The 18,589-nt window shown below is 38.7% G+C and overlaps 1 protein-coding gene across 7 annotated transcripts in view; it reads right to left on the bottom strand.

Moving 5' to 3' along the window:
- Positions 1-18,589, bottom strand: part of DLG2 (discs large MAGUK scaffold protein 2) — a 1,037,179-nt gene that overhangs the window by 402,085 nt on the left and 616,505 nt on the right. For all 7 annotated transcript variants that reach the window (XM_050914840.1, XM_050914880.1, XM_050914903.1 and 4 more), the window contains one exon: positions 14,682-14,735. In XM_050914840.1, coding sequence (XP_050770797.1) covers positions 14,682-14,735 — 54 coding nt within the window. The remainder of the gene's footprint in view (positions 1-14,681; positions 14,736-18,589) is intronic.

Here is an 18,589-nt window from a genome sequence, read left to right as displayed (position 1 = left end):
TTACACCTGCAGGAGGGAGCAGACCTGAAAAGGTAAAGAAAGTACTTGCACAAATAATAAAAATTAGTAATAAGGAATATTCACATAAATAAAGTATATGTACATTTATAAACAAATATTAATGTATTCCACAGGACAAGCTTTTTACGCATGAGTCACTTGCTTTACAGGTATTTTTATAGCAGCAGAAAGGTTCACTATTTCTCTTAAAATCTTGGAAGACTCTCCAGTGTATGTATGGGCAGGGAGCCACAGTCCTCTGCACTCTACAACTAAAAGCATAGCAGAACAACTCCCTCATGCCCAATTAATTTTGCTGCAGAAAAAAAAAAAGACAATCTGAATGGCTGAGACAAAATCAAAGTGGTTTTCTGCTCCTCCTCACAAGCTCATGGAAAGAAAATTGATGTAACTGTTGTTCACAGGGATTAACAGTGCACACTCTGAGAAGCAGCTAATACAGCATGACTGATCATCACCAGTCACAATCTAAGGCTAGCCAAAATTCAGCAAATAATTGTTCCAAATGCTTCTCAGCTTTCTTGGTAGGAAAAACTGTTTTGCATTTGTTTGAGAGAACTTTCAGTTTTTCATAAAAATTTCTTCAACTTAAATCTAAGGAGAGCAGGAAAAATCACTTTCATCCACCTTCAGTTTCATTTCCTGTACAAAGATGAAATCTTGAAAGGTGAACCTGAATGTTACTTTTGAAATAGTTTCTATGCATTGCCTCAGTATTCTAAAAAAAACATTACACTTTTAAAGTTATCTATTAACTACTGCACACAACAGCAGAGATGCTTTACTGAAGCACTAAGGAAAAAGCCAAAAAAAAGCTTGAGAAAAATGCTGACACATAATGCTCTTAAAAACAAGCACAAAAAGCTTGCACTGCACAATGAGCTCCCTCAGATTAAGAAAGCAGTGTCGGAAAAAAAACTTATGGCAGAAAAAATATTCTAAGAATATTTTGAATACACTAAAATGCACAACTGCAACACAGAAATACTTTGAAAATGTTTAATGTTATGCAATACCACTTTACAATGTCAAGTATTGCATCATCTCTTTTCAGAAGTAGAGCATAATTTACCAATTATATGAATTATCTTTAGTATGTTCTCTATAGGTTTCCTGACATAATGAAACCTATGATTTCCACATCTAAACTGTAAACTATTTGGCAGCAGAGATTTGGAAAATATTCTGGTTCTTAGCTCACCAATATGTAATAAAGTTAGTGGTCAGTGATCATCATAGGTAGATTTGTGTATAATATATCTTCTGGACAGCAAATTCTCTAATATCCAGAAGGCCACTAAACAGGCATTCTGGGGCTTTACTACACTGTACATGCTCTAACATGTCTGCTCCACAGATGTGTTATTTTTCAGGATTAAATTTTTTTCTGCCTTATCCCATATTTGGAATCTGTTGTGTTAAGGTATATGATAAAAGCTCATCTGCACCCCCAGAAAGGGACACAGAGTGTCAGTGGCAGGTGAGGGAGCCCAAATAACACCCTGCCTGGCTGCTCCCAGGCTCATCACAGGAGCCATTAGCCCATCAAAGGTGCGTACCCACACGAGCCCAGAGGCACAAGGGCAGGTGGGGGAACCCCGTCAGACCTGTCCCCTCCCAGGGAAGCCTCAGCCCCATGGGCTAAGAGTGACACCCAGCACCATGGGCCGACTGGAGAGCACCTTACAGACTGGGGAGGGTATCACTGCCTGCGGGGGTGGGACACATTGTGGGATGAAGGGAAGGAGCATCTTGGCAATGTAACAAGACTTATGAGGTTTTTAGGGGAGGAACCAAAAGTGTGGAAAAAGGAGGGATAAAGGTGGTTTGGAGAGGAACAAGCATGGGAAAACAGAGGGATAAGGGGTAAAAGGAACCAGTCACATGTAAACAGGGCTGGTCAGTGCACTTTCCTGTCCACGTCCTGGCCTGCTGAGCATCATCTGTCATGTCTTCTATTAAACTCCATTTCTACCCATTTTCTTGGGTGAGGGGTGCTCTATTCTCTGTGTGTGTGTGTGTGTGTATGTGTATGGGGGTCTGTGGTACCAGCAGCTGGAGTGCGTGAGGGTGTGTATGGCAGTGGGTGATTGCCAGCAAACATCAAGCTAGGCTAGCTGGTGAGCAGGTGAGGCAGTCAGAAGCCAGGGGTCTGTGTGTAACTGGGAGTGAAACAACTGGACGAGTGGGCTACTGGAGCGACAAGGGGACCATGACAACTGCCCAAGAGACTTTAGGATCCCGGGGTTGACTGAGACACCCATTTGTGTGTATGTGTGTGTTACTGTGCAGGGGGAAGAGCAAGGATCCAGGGCCAGCTACTGGATGGACTGTGTCTAAGCTCAGTTACTAGAGGGATCCACAGTGTGTGTGTGTGTGTGTGTGTTGGTGCGTGCAAAAGGGTCTGTACCAGCAGCTGGAGAGGGGTTGCAGCCTCAAGGGCTTGCACACCCAGGTGCCGGCATCTGGGACAGCAAGGATCTGGGGCCAGCTCTACTGAGTTGACCGAGTGTCTAAATCCAACTACTGGCAGGTTTCACACTGTACATATGTATATATATACATACATATGGAGGGGGGGCAATATGATGAGGTCAGTGGTGGCGCTTTTATTTGTGTGAATGCTGATTGCATCTGCGTTGTGCTGTTCAGCCACGTGTATATGTGTATATGTGTCCTGTTTGTGTATGTGCTTACTGGGAATACACACTCAGCCTTGCTACCGGTTGGACATTGTGGCATAGAGTTGCAGCAGCCTCGCCTCTATCAGGCTACCAAATTCAGCAACCCCCTAACATGTTGTAATAATTCATGCACACATATTGCAAATATAATAATTTTGCTGTCACAGACTACAACACAATGCAAGGCTAAACTGAGAAAAAAATTGCTTAACTTTGCAGGCTCGTGTTCATTGCTATGAACCTCCTATTTTCACCAAAGCAGAAAGATTAAAAATGTGACAGGGAAAGCTATTCTCATAATCTTTTTGAGTCATTCTTCACTAAAAATTGGCAGGGAAAGAACAATGGCTAGAAAGAGACGTGGAAATGAGAAACTGTGCTCAAAGTGTGTATGCTGGCAAACTATACACAATGTTAAAGCTTTAACTTCAGTAAAGCAGGGGAATGCCTACAAAATATAATTTAACTAGGTTTTAGGTACAGCCAAAAATCAAAGAGATGTGGAATTCAAGAACTGGGTAGAAAGTCAAGTATCATTGATTTTCCTCCAATAGGTCTGCATATAGAGATAAGGTTCATTGAGACATGTCATTGAAACAGGGGTGCCCAGTCCTGACTAAAGACCAACCTGTCTTATTGATGAGATCAGTCTCCTTAAGTCATGAGAATGGCTCCTGGAGATTGGTTCCTATTTTGAAAGAAAGATGGACATCTTTCAACAATGTCAGGATATATGAAAAAATGTTCAATAAACTAGAATATATTTGTGTCCTTCTACATGAAAATCAAATGCCTGGAGAACAAAAGAGGAGCACTTCTCTGACTTATTTTACAAACAAACTTCAAAGTGATACACAATGCCTCTAAAAAGAAATGAAACAGTATTGAAAGCACCAGCTGCAAATTACGTTTGTCCTCCTCTGGGGGAATAACGAGAGGTCATATAGACAGTTGGAGACTTTTACAATTTATAGAGTAAGAAAGAGCACTATTAAGATAACAGCAATCTGCTTCTACTAAAGAGAAAGATGATGGTGAAATTAGAGTGATGAATCAACCTTGTACACTGCACATAATTTGAAAAACTATTATAGCTTGTGCTGCTTTTAGCTGGGATAGAGTTAATTTTCTTCGTAGTAGCTGGTATGGGGCTATGTTTTGGATTTGTGCTGAAAACAGTGTTGATAATGCAGAGATATTTTCCTTATTGCTGCTGAGCAGTGCTTACGCACAGTCAAGGCCTTTTCTGCTCCTCACACCACCCCACCAGTGAGTAGGCTGGGGGTGCACGAGAAGTTGGGAGGGGACACAGCCGGGACAGCTGACCCCAACTGACCAAAGGGGTATTCCATACCATATGACATCATGCTCAGCATATAAAGCTGGGGGAAGAAGAAGAAAGGGGGGGACGTTTGGAGTGATGGCATTTGTCTTCCCAAGTAACTGTTACGCGTGATGGAGCCCTGCTTTCCTGGAGATGGCTGAACACCTGCCTGCCGGTGGGAAGTGGTGAATGAATGTCTTGTTTTGCTTTGCTTGTGTGTGTGGCTTTTGCTTTCCCTATTAAACTGTCTTTATCTCAACCCACCAGTTTTCGCACTTTTCTGATTCCCTCCCCCATCCCACCAGGAGAGAGTGCGTGAGTGGCTGTGTGGTGCTTAGTTGCCAGCTGGGGTTAAACCATGACAAGCTCAATGGTTTCAAGATAAACCCAGTGTGCTATGCTCACCTTTCCATCACCTTTGCAAAGTCTAAGTTCTGAATTTGGACATTATACAAGATTAATTTTGTTATGACCACACTACTGCCCAATTAAGCTGTGTAAAGAATGAAACAATCACACTTGCCAAAATCCAATCAAGTGAAGTTTTCTGCCTAGGTAACATAAAACATCACATATTCAGCACAAATAATTTATGGCTAAAAAGAATCTAAAGTTTTAAACTATTGCCATCTTTATGCAGAACAATTTACAGGCACAAATCACTTGACAGCTGATTGAATATGTTAATGTAAGATACAAAAAAAATGCACTTCAGTTGTCATTTCTTTTTATTAATAATCTCCACAAAGTGGAAATTTATCTCATGTAGGCATCTTTACTTTCTATTACCCTCAAAGTAAGTCAATCTTCTATAGAAAATTATGAGAGCTGGGATTATTAAGATCAGGAAAACAGATACATGTGGTATATTTGAGTTTGCTACTATATGCAGAAAGCTAGGTCATCTAAACACTGATTAAAAATATAATTTACCATTGAGGTTGATTCACCAGATCACTGCATTAAAAGTAACATGAGTTTTTATTATGTAAAATGTGGATTAGAAATGAGTCACATTACAGAACAGTCAACACTCACAACTTGCAACAGTAGGGACTTTGCTTCAGAACATTTCCTGAAACTGTGCTGAAGGTGTGTTAGTTTTACAGCATGGATCAGCTAATCCCTGGCTAACAATGGCGGAAAATGAGAGGGAATTAAAATGGTTAATTTTACGTTTCTATTAAAGCGAAATGGTGTTCTTTCAGATTTATTTATATTGCTGTAGAAAAAGAGTAAGAACACACTGCAGCTCTTCTAAAATTTTTAAAAAGTTAACATAAATGATGTGAAAAACCTTCCTATAAAAACTGCAGTGGGTAATGTTAAGAGCAATACATAAAAGATTGTAAGGGAAGGAAATCTTTTCTATCCAATGTTATTACTAATATTGCATTATGTACTGCCAGGATAACAACAACCTTGCCTTGGCTGAACTTTAAGAGGTAGTTTGCAAAGTAAAACACCAATCAATTCTAGACATAAAAAATAAATATCCTTAAAATTACAAAGAAGAGTTCTCATAAAATAAATTTCAGATACCTCTCATTTTAAAGGACTGAAGCGTCATATAAATTAAGGCCTTCCATTTCCAATAAGACAGGAAACCAATATTTTTCTTTTCCACTTTTCATCAAAACTATTTTCTCTACCGTACTGAGCGGTTACTTTCTCTTTACTTCTTAGGTTATCCAGGGTCAAAGGAATATGTCTGTCTCTGACAACAACACTCTAAATTTTGCCTAACTAATGAAGTCTTACGGAACAGGAAAGCTCTTTCTTCCTTTTGTATAATTAAAGCTATTAAGATAATGACATCTGTGCTAACTCTTCTTTCACTTTTGAAAACAGCTTTCAGTTAAGTTCTACACCTTGCTAATACAGTGAAATCTACCTACAAGTGCCATTGTCTCAAATCACAAAGAAATTAAGTCTGTAGACAAGTAACTATTCACTTGTACTCTTTGTGCTATGTTTCCCAATTCAGTTCAGAACTGCGACTTCATGACAAAGTAATTCAGAATAAAGCTATCGCCATGCAAAAATAGTCTTGTGTACTTGAAGAGCTTTATCAACTTCTTAAATATATATCCCAATTAAGCCTTTTATGAAAAAGAATAAAAACTAAAATGAACAGAAACATTTATGGAAGACAATGGGTTTGATGGCTTAAGACCATGAATTGTACTATAAAAGCATATTTTCAAGAGGTTATGTTAACCACAGGATCCTTGCAAACCCACAGACCCTACTGATTTTAGCTTACTGCTACAAAATCCACTAATGTTAACTGTGGATCTGCAGTGTAATAGATCAAAAATGACACAAAAGCAAAAGCTAATTCAAGGCCAGGGAGAGCAAGACAAAAACAAATTCAAACTCCATTTAATTTACGTTGGTTCAGGCCATGAAATTCTAGGCTGACTCAAATCTCCAAGTGCTTCAAACAACTCTAGCAGACATACTCTGCATTCTGCAGCACATACCAACCTCATGGACAAATTATCTCGGACGAATTAAAAATGAAGTATAGCTGGGGGTAGAGGAGGGGTATGTACACATATCCCCACACCCACAAAAGTATATATGATTTTTCTCAGTGATAAAAATTACCGATAGAGCAGTGCCTTGCTGGCTTCCCCACAGTAGAGGCTACAAGGATAAGAAGAGCGGCCCAACAGGAACAGACTTTGCAAAAGCAAAGCACAGTACCTCTTTCAGGGGATTTATTTCAGTGTCACCCAAAAGACTGACTGCCTGATAGTGGGTAGAGGGTATCCAGAAGCCTGTTGTCGAGTTTAGTTTTTTATCAGAAAGTCTGCTTCATAAGCTCCAATGTGTGAACTAAAGACTGGTAAACGCAGGGAATTTGCTTGTCAAGCACACCTACGATCTGGACTAAAATGCTGAAGTACATCCACTCTAAGTAGTCCAAATCCAAAAAGTACGAGGCATTACACATTTTCTATGCTGTGTCCACCTGAAGCAGAGGAACACAGACAAGTGTATGATGTGCTGTCTTTACAGTTCAATAAGCTCCTCCCTCCCAGTCTGCTAATGGCAATGTTTCAATCACACGTCTATAGAAAGAACTTCTTGATTGAATCTAAAGGCCAAGGTTATTCACAGGCAATTGAAAATGGAAAGCATTATAATTTTGAAGAATAGAAGTGTGAAGAAGTAATTAGATACGTGACCAAGGGATGCTTTTACTTGTTGGATTGACAGGATGTTGATATTTCTACCTACATCTAGACACAATGAAGGTTTTCTTCTGATTTTTATGTAATATGATATGTAGCACTCAAATATGCAAAGTAGCGCTCATTCCTGAGGAAAATAAATGAAATCCCCCCAAATCTTGAAGTTATTTTACTTTAAAGAGTTGCTTTTTCCCTTAGTTAAAAATTATGTCTTTGATGAGGCTTAAATATTCAAAATTGCATCCAGAATTTAAGAGAAACCCAGTAAAAACAATTACATTTTTGTTGTATACTTCAAATACACTTCAAAATCACTTTGGCCCCTTTTGTAAAGATGTTTCTTTCTAAAACAGTATATTTTAAAAGAAAAGGTTTGAAATATATTGATTTTCAGGTAGAAAAACAATGGATATGAAATAGAGGCAAAATAAATCAGATTCATAAGATCCATTCTGTACTTTTGCTTTGGGTTTTGGACAGGAACAATGTATATTTCTGCTATCCATCATACTAAAATCCATTTAAGTCATCAGATGGCAGGATGAAGATTTTTCTATTTTTGCATGTTTAATGGGAGTTGGTTTATGTTAGTTCATTAGTCTTGTGTTATGTAGCACCTTTTTCACTAATGATCACAAAATATTTTATAAACATGATTTAAATCAATCTTGTCAATACCGCTATTATAAAAGAAAAATCTCTTATCCCACTGCAGAAACAATGACATGCAGAGCACAGCAGTGATTGCCAGGGCAAACAACATTGCTGTGATACAATTCAAGGGCCAAAACAGAGAAGCCAAGGCAATGCAGCTTTTAAAAACTAGCACAGAGCTCTACCAGATTTAGCTTTTCCACTGTAATCCACATTAACTGACAGACTGAAAGATGAGTATAAACAACAAACAAATAAAACTGGTGTTTAACAATCTGGAAAACATAAAAGTCATTCAAGATAATAAGATGTGCAATCTGACTTTCAAGACTATGATCAAACTAATTAAGACAGAAGCAACAAATTTATTCTGAAAAGAAGTCAGTGGGAAAATAGATACATATACTTATATGTTGATATTTTTATATATTTTAATACACTCATTAATAAAAAAATCCCAACTCCAGGAGCTCCCTACTTTTGTGAAAATTCAGATCCTACCCTTCTAGAGAAGAATTTCTTTTTACTCCTCTGTTACCACTGTCTTCCTCTATTACCACTGTCTTCAAAAATTTGCTCATCAGTCATAGTTATATATGACATTTAATATTCATTATGTAATGCCACATGACTTATGCTTTATTGTAAAAATATATAAGGCCACCTCCCTCCTCCAATTTACTTACTTAGGTCTAGGCTGTGCCTACATTCATATTATCCAATAAAAGCCTTTACAGTACTGACTGTCTCTCAGAAATTTGCAAATTTTCCCCATTCTTTTTACAGTCAGAATAGGAGGAATTTATTTTTCTTTGCAGCCTATGTTTAAGCCTTTATGTACCTCCTTCTAATGTGCTAAATCCAGGTGCGCTGGCTGACTGGGATGACAGAGGAAAAAGATGAAAATTTTCCTAACCTCCCCCTTTTGGCATTATCGTGGCCCCCACGCTTGCGGGTGCAGGAGCTGTCACAGAGCAACTGCCACGCTCCAGAAAGGGTCTGAGCTCCCGGTGTCCCTAAGCAGGGATGCACTAAAACAGCTGCACAGCCATCTGCATGGCCGCGCTCAGGCATGTGTAAAACAATCCGAAGATTTGATTAAAGCTCACGAAAACATAACCTAAGTAGTCTGAAAATCACTTCTTTAGGAAACAGCTTGAGTGTATCTGCACAGAACTCAGCATAGGTGGCACAATTAGCAAAGCAAACCAGTAATAAAATAACAATAACCATAAATTGTAATAATAATAGCAATAATAATAACAACAAAAATAATAATTATTTGGAAGAACAATGGGAGACTGAAGAAATATGAGGAATTCATTAGGACCAAAAGGAGAATAAAGTACATATTCCTTAGATCTTATCACTGTGACAAGGCAGGGAGAGGAAAGGAACAACCACAGCACCTGAGTGAACTTATATTAATGTTTAGTTAAGATGAAAGGAAAATGAAATTCCATCATAAAATAAATAGGAAGGTTCCCATCAATTTCTGAAAGTGATGCAGCAAAGCTGGCCTTATAGTTACTTTTAACTTAACTATACAGCATTTTGGAGACTAAAAAAGAAATAAATAAGGCTTATTCTGTGCAACAGAGAAACTGAGATGATTCATATGTTATTAAATTAATGCTTCTCATTATACAAAAAGATCTAAAATTTACAGCCAAAGAATAGAGAACAAACAAACTCCCACAAATGTTTAATTGTGCTTAAAATGCCACAGAATAATTCGTTTTGTACCATCGAAGCTTCCTATCAAATTTATTCCCATGTCCAAAGCTTGGCAAGCCAAAGTTTTCAAGCCACTGAACCTAGAAACAAAGCTAATTAACTGTTTCTTCTGTTATTCACTGCAGTCCCAAATTATAAGGAATAACATACAGTATAATAGAATAAGGCCTTTTCTTTTATCTCATTTAAGAAAAGCATACTGATTAAAAACAGTCCCTCACAGGATGATTTTTTTTTTTCCAAACTATTGAGTTGAAAGGTTTGAAGAAAGTCAACAGTATCAAAAGGTTTAATTACATGAATTTGAATCATTAGAATGTTAATGAGACAAATCACGCAGTTTACCAGTTGTATACCAACTGTAAAAAGGAAATTTCTCTCTGGTGGACCAGTGGAAACATTACATTTGAAAATGCTTTATGAATGCTAATTATTGCTGTGAGGTTGCCTCCCTCTGAAAACACTCAGGAATTTTTGGAGGAAGATGGCAGAGGGGATGAGCAGAGCTGTTATTGAAATGGAAATGCATTGAAGGTACATTGCGTAAAACAAAACAATGAGACAGGTTTCTCGCGCTGCTGGGCCAACAGCTAAACGAAATCATGAGCAGTCTCCATCTGGTATGTAACAACACTAAAAATAGCCTGACCTTACTTAGGGATCTATCAGGCTATCAGTTGTGGCTAGTAATGTCAGAGAAAAGTCAGACCATCTTGATTCACCAAAATTTGCAAATCCATGCTTATTCCAGTATTTAAAATTTGAAAATAATTTCTACATGGCATAAAATGGATTACTTAACTTTGTTATGGTAAATACAATGAAAATTACAGTTATTTAAGAAAAAATAGATTTTAATAAAAGAAAAAAATATGCATTATTTTGGTTTTTTTAAAGCAGCATTTTTTTTCCAAAAACATGAGTGGATGGCATTAACCAGTTTTTATGAAAAGCATCTTAAAAAAACCCAACAGTCAGGAATAAAAAACTAACATATCAAAAATTTTCATGATGTATCACTTGCGTACGTATCCACTTGTCTTTTAATTTTATTTAATAAGTTAATTTAGAAATGGTACTCAGATTTGTGGAATGCACATTCAAGTGAAAGAATTAAAGGACAAGCATCTAAGACTAGAGAAAAACAGGATATGAGAAAAAGAATGTGATGATAGGAAAGGTGGTCCAGTTGGTAAGATCTAAAAATTTCTGTCTGTTGCTCCCAGAGGAGGCTTCCTGGACTCCAAGTGTGCTTTGAGGCTTGTCAAGAGAAGCTGAATAGCAGGGATCTAAGATGGCTCTAGCCTCGAAGATCAGCACTTTTGGGTGTTTTAGACATGCTGCAGTTATGAGAGAGGATCGGCTACTCTATGCCCACTTACATCATGGCTGCTTTTAGCTTTGGACAGAAAATATAATTTAACTTGGATTCTCTGATCCATAAAATAATTTATCACTATAGTGTTAGATGGTTTTTTGTGGTAACTTAAAAAGAATTATACCTTTCAGGAGCTTTAATAACTATCTAGCTAATTCTAAGGATACTTAAACATTCACCTTAAATCCAGCTTTCTGTTATCTCCCTATTGAACTGACCTGTCCGAAAAAAATATTTTAGGGTGTATCTGCTAAATTATATTTCCTGTAAAATAAGTGATACGATGATGGCTGCATTATCATACATGTCCTGGTTTCGGCTAGGACAGAGTTAATTTTCTTCCTAGTAGCTGGTATAGTGCTGTGCTTTGGATTTAGTAGGAAAAGAATGTTGATAACACACTGATGTTTTTAGCTGTAGCTAAGTAGTGTTTATACTAAGTCAAGGATTTTTCAGCTTCTCATGCCCAGCCAGCAAGAAGGCTGGAGGGGCACAAGAAGCTGGGAGGGGACACCGCCAGGACAGCTGACCCAAACTGGCCAAAGGGATATTCCATACCATATGACATCATGCCCAGTATATAAACTGGGGGAGCTGGCTGGGAGGGGGGATCGCGGCTCGGGAACTAACTGGGCATCGGTCAATGAGTGGTGAGCAATTGCATTGTGCACCACTTGCTTTGTATAGTTTAATTCTTTTAGTATTACTATTGTCATATTAGTATTATCATTATCACTGTTTTTCATTCCTTTCTGTCCTATTAAACTGTCTTTATCTCAACTCACGAGGTTTTTTTCCTGATTCTCTCCCCCATCCCAGGGGTGGGGGGCAGTGAGCGAGCGGCTGTGTGGTGCTTAGCTGCCGGCTGGGTTAAACCACGACAATACACTTAGCTGATCCAGTTTGGGAAGGTTTTCCTCTGCCTTTCCAAATATTTAAGAGAGAGGCAAAGCCCCACTAACACCCCGTGGTGTTACAGGCTGTGTTATAGGCCCCACACGGTGTTATAGGCTCTACTGGGTCTGGCTGGGATGGAGTTAATTTTCTTCATAGTACCCCATATGATGCTGTGCTTCGATTTGTGGCTGAAACAATGTTGGTAACACACCAATGCTTTGGCTGTTGCTGAACAGAGCTTGAACAGCATCAAGGCTTTCTCTCTTTCCCATTTTGCTCTTCGTCCCCCAACAGCAAATTGGCTGGGGGTGGGTAAAGGTTTGGGAGGAGACCCAGCCAGGACAGCTGACCCCATCTGACCAAAGGGATATTGCATACCATATGACATTGTGCTCAGCAATAAAAGCTCAGGGAAAGGAGACGGAAGGGGGGACATTCCTGGTTATGGCATTTGTCTTCCCAAGTAACTGCTACCCGTGAAGAAGCCTTGCTTTCCAGGAAATGGCTAAACATCTGCATGCTGACGGGAAGTCGTAAATGAATTCCTTATTTTGCTTTGCCTGCACATGCAGCTTTTGCTTTCCCTATTTAACTGTCATTATCTCAGTATACAACTCTTCTTGCTTTCCTTCTGTTTTCTCCCTGACCCACAGGAGAGGGGAGTGAGAAGAGTGTTTGGCTATTGGCCAGAGTCAACCCACCACGTGCTGTCTGTAAACTTGTTTTTGAAAGGTTCACTGGGCCAGGAGGGGATGCACACACAAGCAAACATGTATCTGGCCCAGTGACTACAGCACCTTCCTAGCAGAGGAAATACCATAAAATGAAACCAAACCAAACCAAACTGAACTAGTCCCGGGAGCAAGAAGGAAAACACAGGTCTCCCAGCCCACTGTTCCAAATATTAGGTGGGAGGAAGAGGCCATTTGTCCATATGTTTGTCTGTCTGTCTCATTCTGGAGAATGTTCCAGCATACAAATCCTGATCAGAAAGAAACGCCTGTTTGTAAAGCGAAGACCCCATGTCCTCAGCACATATCCTTCACTTTGACGTTTCTTATTGGCTAGTCTAAATAAGTCCTCTTTGATAGCGCTGCTGTTTCCCATATCTAATGGACATAACTCTTCCCATGCACCAGGTAAGAGCAAGGTGACTAATTCAGAATTGTCTATTTTTACAACAAGCACCTTCTGTTTATTTATCTAGTTCACATCATGTGTTGGAGACTGAAACAGCCCACAGGCACTTTTCAGTCTACCGTCAATATTTCTCTTGAACGTGTTTGGTCATTTGTCCTTTTTTTTTAAAAAGAAAGGAACACTAGTATAAAAGTGGTCTAAAAATGTGTAAGTATTGATAGACTGTGTTATGGGAATAAAGCATATTGATTGAACATCTTGTCACTAGTGTAACTGCATCTGTATTTAGGAATTCTAACACTGTAGCTGCAGAGTATCCTGGGCACAGGTCCAGTGCTGGAAATGAGAACTGGGACTCACAATGTCCCTCTTGGTAGATCTAGAGAACACTAAGTGTAAAATGTCTCATTAAAACAGAAGAAAAGCCAGACCTATGGAAAGTGAGACCGTAGCAGATGGTTCTGATGTTAGGAAGGAAAACTGAGACTTACAAATGATAGGAAGCCTTTTAAGAAAGCTGAATGCAAATAAACAGAGAAATTTTATTTAATTTTTCCACCCTTCCCAATGGTTGAAATTCCCAACAAGGAATTTAATTCTCTTCTGCTTTACAGCAGTGTCATTCTTCTAAATTGCTCTTGGCTGTGATCTTTACATGTGTTCTGCGCAATAATTTCTAAGTTTTATGAATTGTCAGAAACAAACAAGCTGGCCAGGACAACCCCTATTAAACTTCCTCATCAATAGTCTTCTGAAAGACAGAACCCAGAGATATGATTGGCGTAGGTGGATAAATAATTAGGCTGATGCATTGGTATCATGAGAAACAGATGTGGACAAAACACGACAGATGAGAGACATTAATTAGGAGCTTTAAAAAGATAACTAAGAGGATGCAAGGAGCAAGATTAGATGCTGGCTGGCTAGCTTCATACTACTTGCTTTTCTTGACTCCAATCATTTAAGCTTGTTACTCTTTTTATTGTGTATTCACTTTGTCTTTCTCTGTGTCCTTTATCTTCAACTGTAGTTGCTCTTACAGTCTAAAATGACAATGATATCAAATGCTTGTAGAAAAGCAGATTTTTTAAACTCTAATAAAAACATGCATTTATTTTAGGGTAAAATTGTTTTTTCTAGACGTCATAAAAATGAAGAGACATTAATAAGAAAATATGAAGTCATCTAGTTTGTGCTGCTATTTATCATGAACAGCTTTCATCTACAAAAGGAATATAGGCAGACAAATGAAGAGCTGTTTGCACCATTTTAATATTACAGTATGCATCTAGGTATCTTGAGGGTGCATGCTGCTCTGAAACGAAATATTTATACTTTATGTTACTGGTAAGGAGGAAATGCTTAATGAAATCACAGGTTTTTTCAAAGGAAGGCTAGTTTTAGTAAGTTACAGTTTATGTCTTGAAGTCTAAACTACAAATTATATAGTGTATATAATATGCTATAATTCACCTGAGTCCAATTATCATTCCTGATTTCTTCTTCTAGAAAAGAATTAACTGTGTAACTGTAAAAGACATGATTAATTGTAAGATTTGTTTATAACTTCTATGCAATACTGAATAGAATTTCTGTGGGAAAATAAACAAATTCTATATATTAATACAAAAATTAATACTTACATAAGGGATTGTGTCCAAGGTGTCTGTGTTGACAATTATAGGGGCAGGGCTTGCCTGAAAGGGAAAAAAAAAAGAAAAAAGAAATTTAAAGATCTGGAATTCATTAATATTGAAATGCCCATAATTTTCCATTAAATTAAAAGTCTAAAAGCCTGTCTTCCCACTGAATTCACGTCATACAACAGTACATAACTTCGGGTACTGTTTAATCAATTAAGGATGAAGGAAATAGCTTCTCAGCCTCCAAACCACAGCTCACTGTGGTCTTCCTTTTTGATTCCATTAGGCTTTGGATCACATCCTGAATATATAATAACTAGTAATTCATTTTTGAGTAGAACTGTAAGAAACATGATGTATTCAACTTACAGTTAGGGGACCTTGGGGGTGAGGGTTTCAGCTTCCCTTACCTTACAAGTCCACTTTTTGTGTTTGAGCAAAACCAAGGTGATAACTGATCTTTACAGAGGATAAACCTCAACATTTTATGTTTACACTACTTATCGGTTTTATATAGGTATATAGTATATGTATAAGCACATATACTATGATATTTATGTCAAAGCTATATGTTCTACATGGTTCATATGCACTCAGCTGATGTTCCATTTGAAATATAGACCCAGTTTAAAAAGATTTGTGAATCTGTAAAGCTGCCCAGCCTGATCTTTAACTTACTTACTGATGAAACCCATACCCAGGCTAGTTTCCAGCCACCTGAAATACCCTAACCTCTTCCCATGCTGGGATTCAGCGGTGGTGACCCAAGGCTGAGCTCTGATTCGACCCGGCTGCATAATCTTGGCTCAGAGTCCGGAGAAAACTACACAGCTGTGAGAAAGTGTAGAGTAGAGCCACGCACCGTAAGTAAGATGTCAGACAGAGGCAGAACTGCTAAGATGTGATTGTTAATAGCTCAAGGACTTGGGAGGAGAAGGATCAACATGTAGTCAGTGTAGTACAAAAAGTGATGGAAGGCACCCCTTCTCTGCCTGACTTTGCTTGGTCAGCAAAGACTCTTCAGGCATTGTATTGGGCTGACGAACATACTAATGCTTAGCATAGTAGCTCATTAGTTCTATTTATCTACATTGTATATTAGCCAATGAATGACTGTCTGTACTTTAAAATTTTATAGACTGCAGGGTCTCTTTGTGCATGGTAGGCATGATTACAGCACTACTGAAAACACTGATCATATTTCTATTGTCAAATATTCACTGCAGGATTTCAAAACCTAAGTAACATAACCCAAATTAAGAATGTAATATTAGTGCAACAATTCAAATACTTTGAGAATTTCACAGTTTCTTTCCAGTTTTGGTGCAGTTATTGAAAGATAATCTGTGTTCAAAGAAATTGTACGTTACTGCACAACCGCTACTGATGATGAATGCCATTATTTCTACACAACTGTGTAACCTGTGAATAAAAACTAAAAAAGAAATGCATACAATTTGGTGTGTATACATTTCATGGCATGTATCAGTCATCATAGTAAGGTATAGTTTAATATCAAAATGCTTAGTATCTGAAAAGATACTACCCATACTCATTTATTCCCATTGTGCCCCATAACACTGGACACTTTGGAGTGATAGATAAAAGCTGAAGGCCATATGATTATAACATTTTTAGCTTTAGGCATATGGAATTATTTATAACTGTATTGTCACTGAAGGTTAAACAAAGGATTTCCTTTTTAGAATTATAGTTTTCACCTACATGAATATTTAGCTCCATACACTTAAAGACTGCTACCTTTGCTACAGGAAGAAAAAGATTGGGTTTTTTTTTACAGTATTGATTTTATCTTCTTTTTATTTTTACATACTGTGAGAAGGTCCAGTACCAAATATAAACAAAGTTTGCAATCTTCAGAATGAAAGCATCTTTCCACTGCTTTAAAAACCAATATCTATTAAAACAACAAACATCTTTCAGAAGTCATTTTCCAAAGCATTCTCATACTATCACCACTTGCTTCTAACCCATTGAGGAATAAAGCCTTATATCCGTATCAGATTTTCCTGAAGTAAAGCTAAAGAGATTTCTTGATCAGAAACTAGTAATTGTGGGAACACTACAGAAAATAATATTTAGGGGACTTGGAATTTCTTTTGAATACTCAGTTACTCCTTTAATTCTTCTTATGAGCTGTCCTGGTTTCAGCTGGGATAGAGTTAATGTTCGTCTTAGTAGCTGGTACAGTGCTGTGGTTTGGATTTAGTGTGAGAATGATGTTGATAACACGCTGATGTTTTAGTTGTTGCTAAGTAGTGCTTATCTTAAGCCAAGGCCTTTTCAGTTTCCCATGCTCTGCCAGCAAGCAGGTGTGCAAGGAGCTGGGAGGGAGCAGAGCCAGGGCAGCTGACCCGAACTAGCCAGAGGGATATTCCATACCATGGAACATCATGCTCAGTATATAAACGAGGGGAGTTGGCTGGGAGGGGTGGATCGCTGCTGGGGCATCGGTCAGTGGGTGGTGAGCAATTGCATTGTGCATCACTTGTCTTTTCTTGGGTGTTATTTCTTTTTTTGTTGTATTCCTTTTCATTACAATTATTATTATTATATTATTGTTATTATTCTTAGTTAGTAGTGTATTTTATTTTACTTTAGTTATTAGACTGTTCTTATCTCAACCCTCAAGTTTTACTTTTTTTTTTTTTCTTTTTCCTCCTCCCCACCCCAATGGGAGGGAGGAGGGGGAAGCGGCTGCGCGGTGCTTAGTTTTGGCTGGGGTTAAACCATGACACGAGCACAAGCAGAACCTGCACATCCTTCACACTATCAGTTGCAGTTGCTTTCAGAAGGACTTTCACAGCCCTGTCGGATCCCTGTTTCAGTGCTATACCACCCTCACTGAGAAAAGTTTTCTCTTCTATCTAATCAGAATTTCCCTTAAAGCAACTTGTGTCTGTTGCCTCGTACTTCTTTGCATCTCCGAGAGGAGTTTGGCTTTGTCTCCTCTCTAACCGTCCCTTAGATGGTTGAAGACAGCAATTAGATGCTTCCCACAGCAGAACAAGCTAAGCTCTCTCTTTTCTTAAATGTTCTGTGCACCAGGCCCAGTCACTGTTGTGTGCACCACTATCTTGGTTATCCTCCACCCAGCACACTTTGGCATGGGGAACCTAGAACTGGACACAGTACTCCTGACGCAGTCTTACAGGTGATGAGTAGATGTCCCTCAAACTGCTGCCTAGGCTGTTGTTAGTGCAGCCCAGTTTCCTGTTAGCCTTCACAACTACAAGGGCACATGGCTGACTCCTGTGCAACTTGTTCTCTGCTCTGCAAAGCTGCTGCCTAGCCGGACTGTGCCTGGCTGGGTCTACTGCATCTTTTATTCTGCCCAGGTGCAGGAACTCCTGCCTGTTGTCATTGAATTTTGTGAGGTTCCTCTCGGCCCATTTCTCCTGCCTATTGAGATCCCTCTGAACTGCAGCTGTCCAATGTATCATCTGCTCTGCCCAGTCTGGTGTTATCTAAAACCTTGCTGACAGTGCACTCTATCTAATCATTCTGGTTATTAATGAAGATGTTAAACAGCATTAGCACCAGTATCAACTCACTCTGTAGAAACACAGCAAGTAACTTGCTGTCAGTTACTGGACTTTGAATTGCTGACCACTACCCTTTGGGTCTGGTGGTCTAGCCAGTGTCCCACTCATCTTCTAGTACATCCATCCATCTGCTATCTCTCTCATATGGCTACGAGACTGAGAATTTGTGCTGAAAGCCTTGCTAAAATCAAGGCAAATGACACCTACTGATTTCCCTTCACCCACAGAGCTAGTCATCTCATCATAGAAAGCTGGCAGGTTGGCAAGGCATAATATACCCTTAGTAAATTGATCTGCCTCTTTGTAATAACCTCCCTCTGTCCTTCATGAGCCTTGACAAGG

The sequence above is a fragment of the Gymnogyps californianus genome, chromosome 1, assembly GCF_018139145.2.
Source record: "Gymnogyps californianus isolate 813 chromosome 1, ASM1813914v2, whole genome shotgun sequence".
NCBI lineage: Eukaryota > Metazoa > Chordata > Aves > Accipitriformes > Cathartidae > Gymnogyps > Gymnogyps californianus.
The sequence above is the reverse complement of the archived record's forward strand: the minus strand, read 5'-3'. Positions and strand labels throughout refer to the sequence as shown.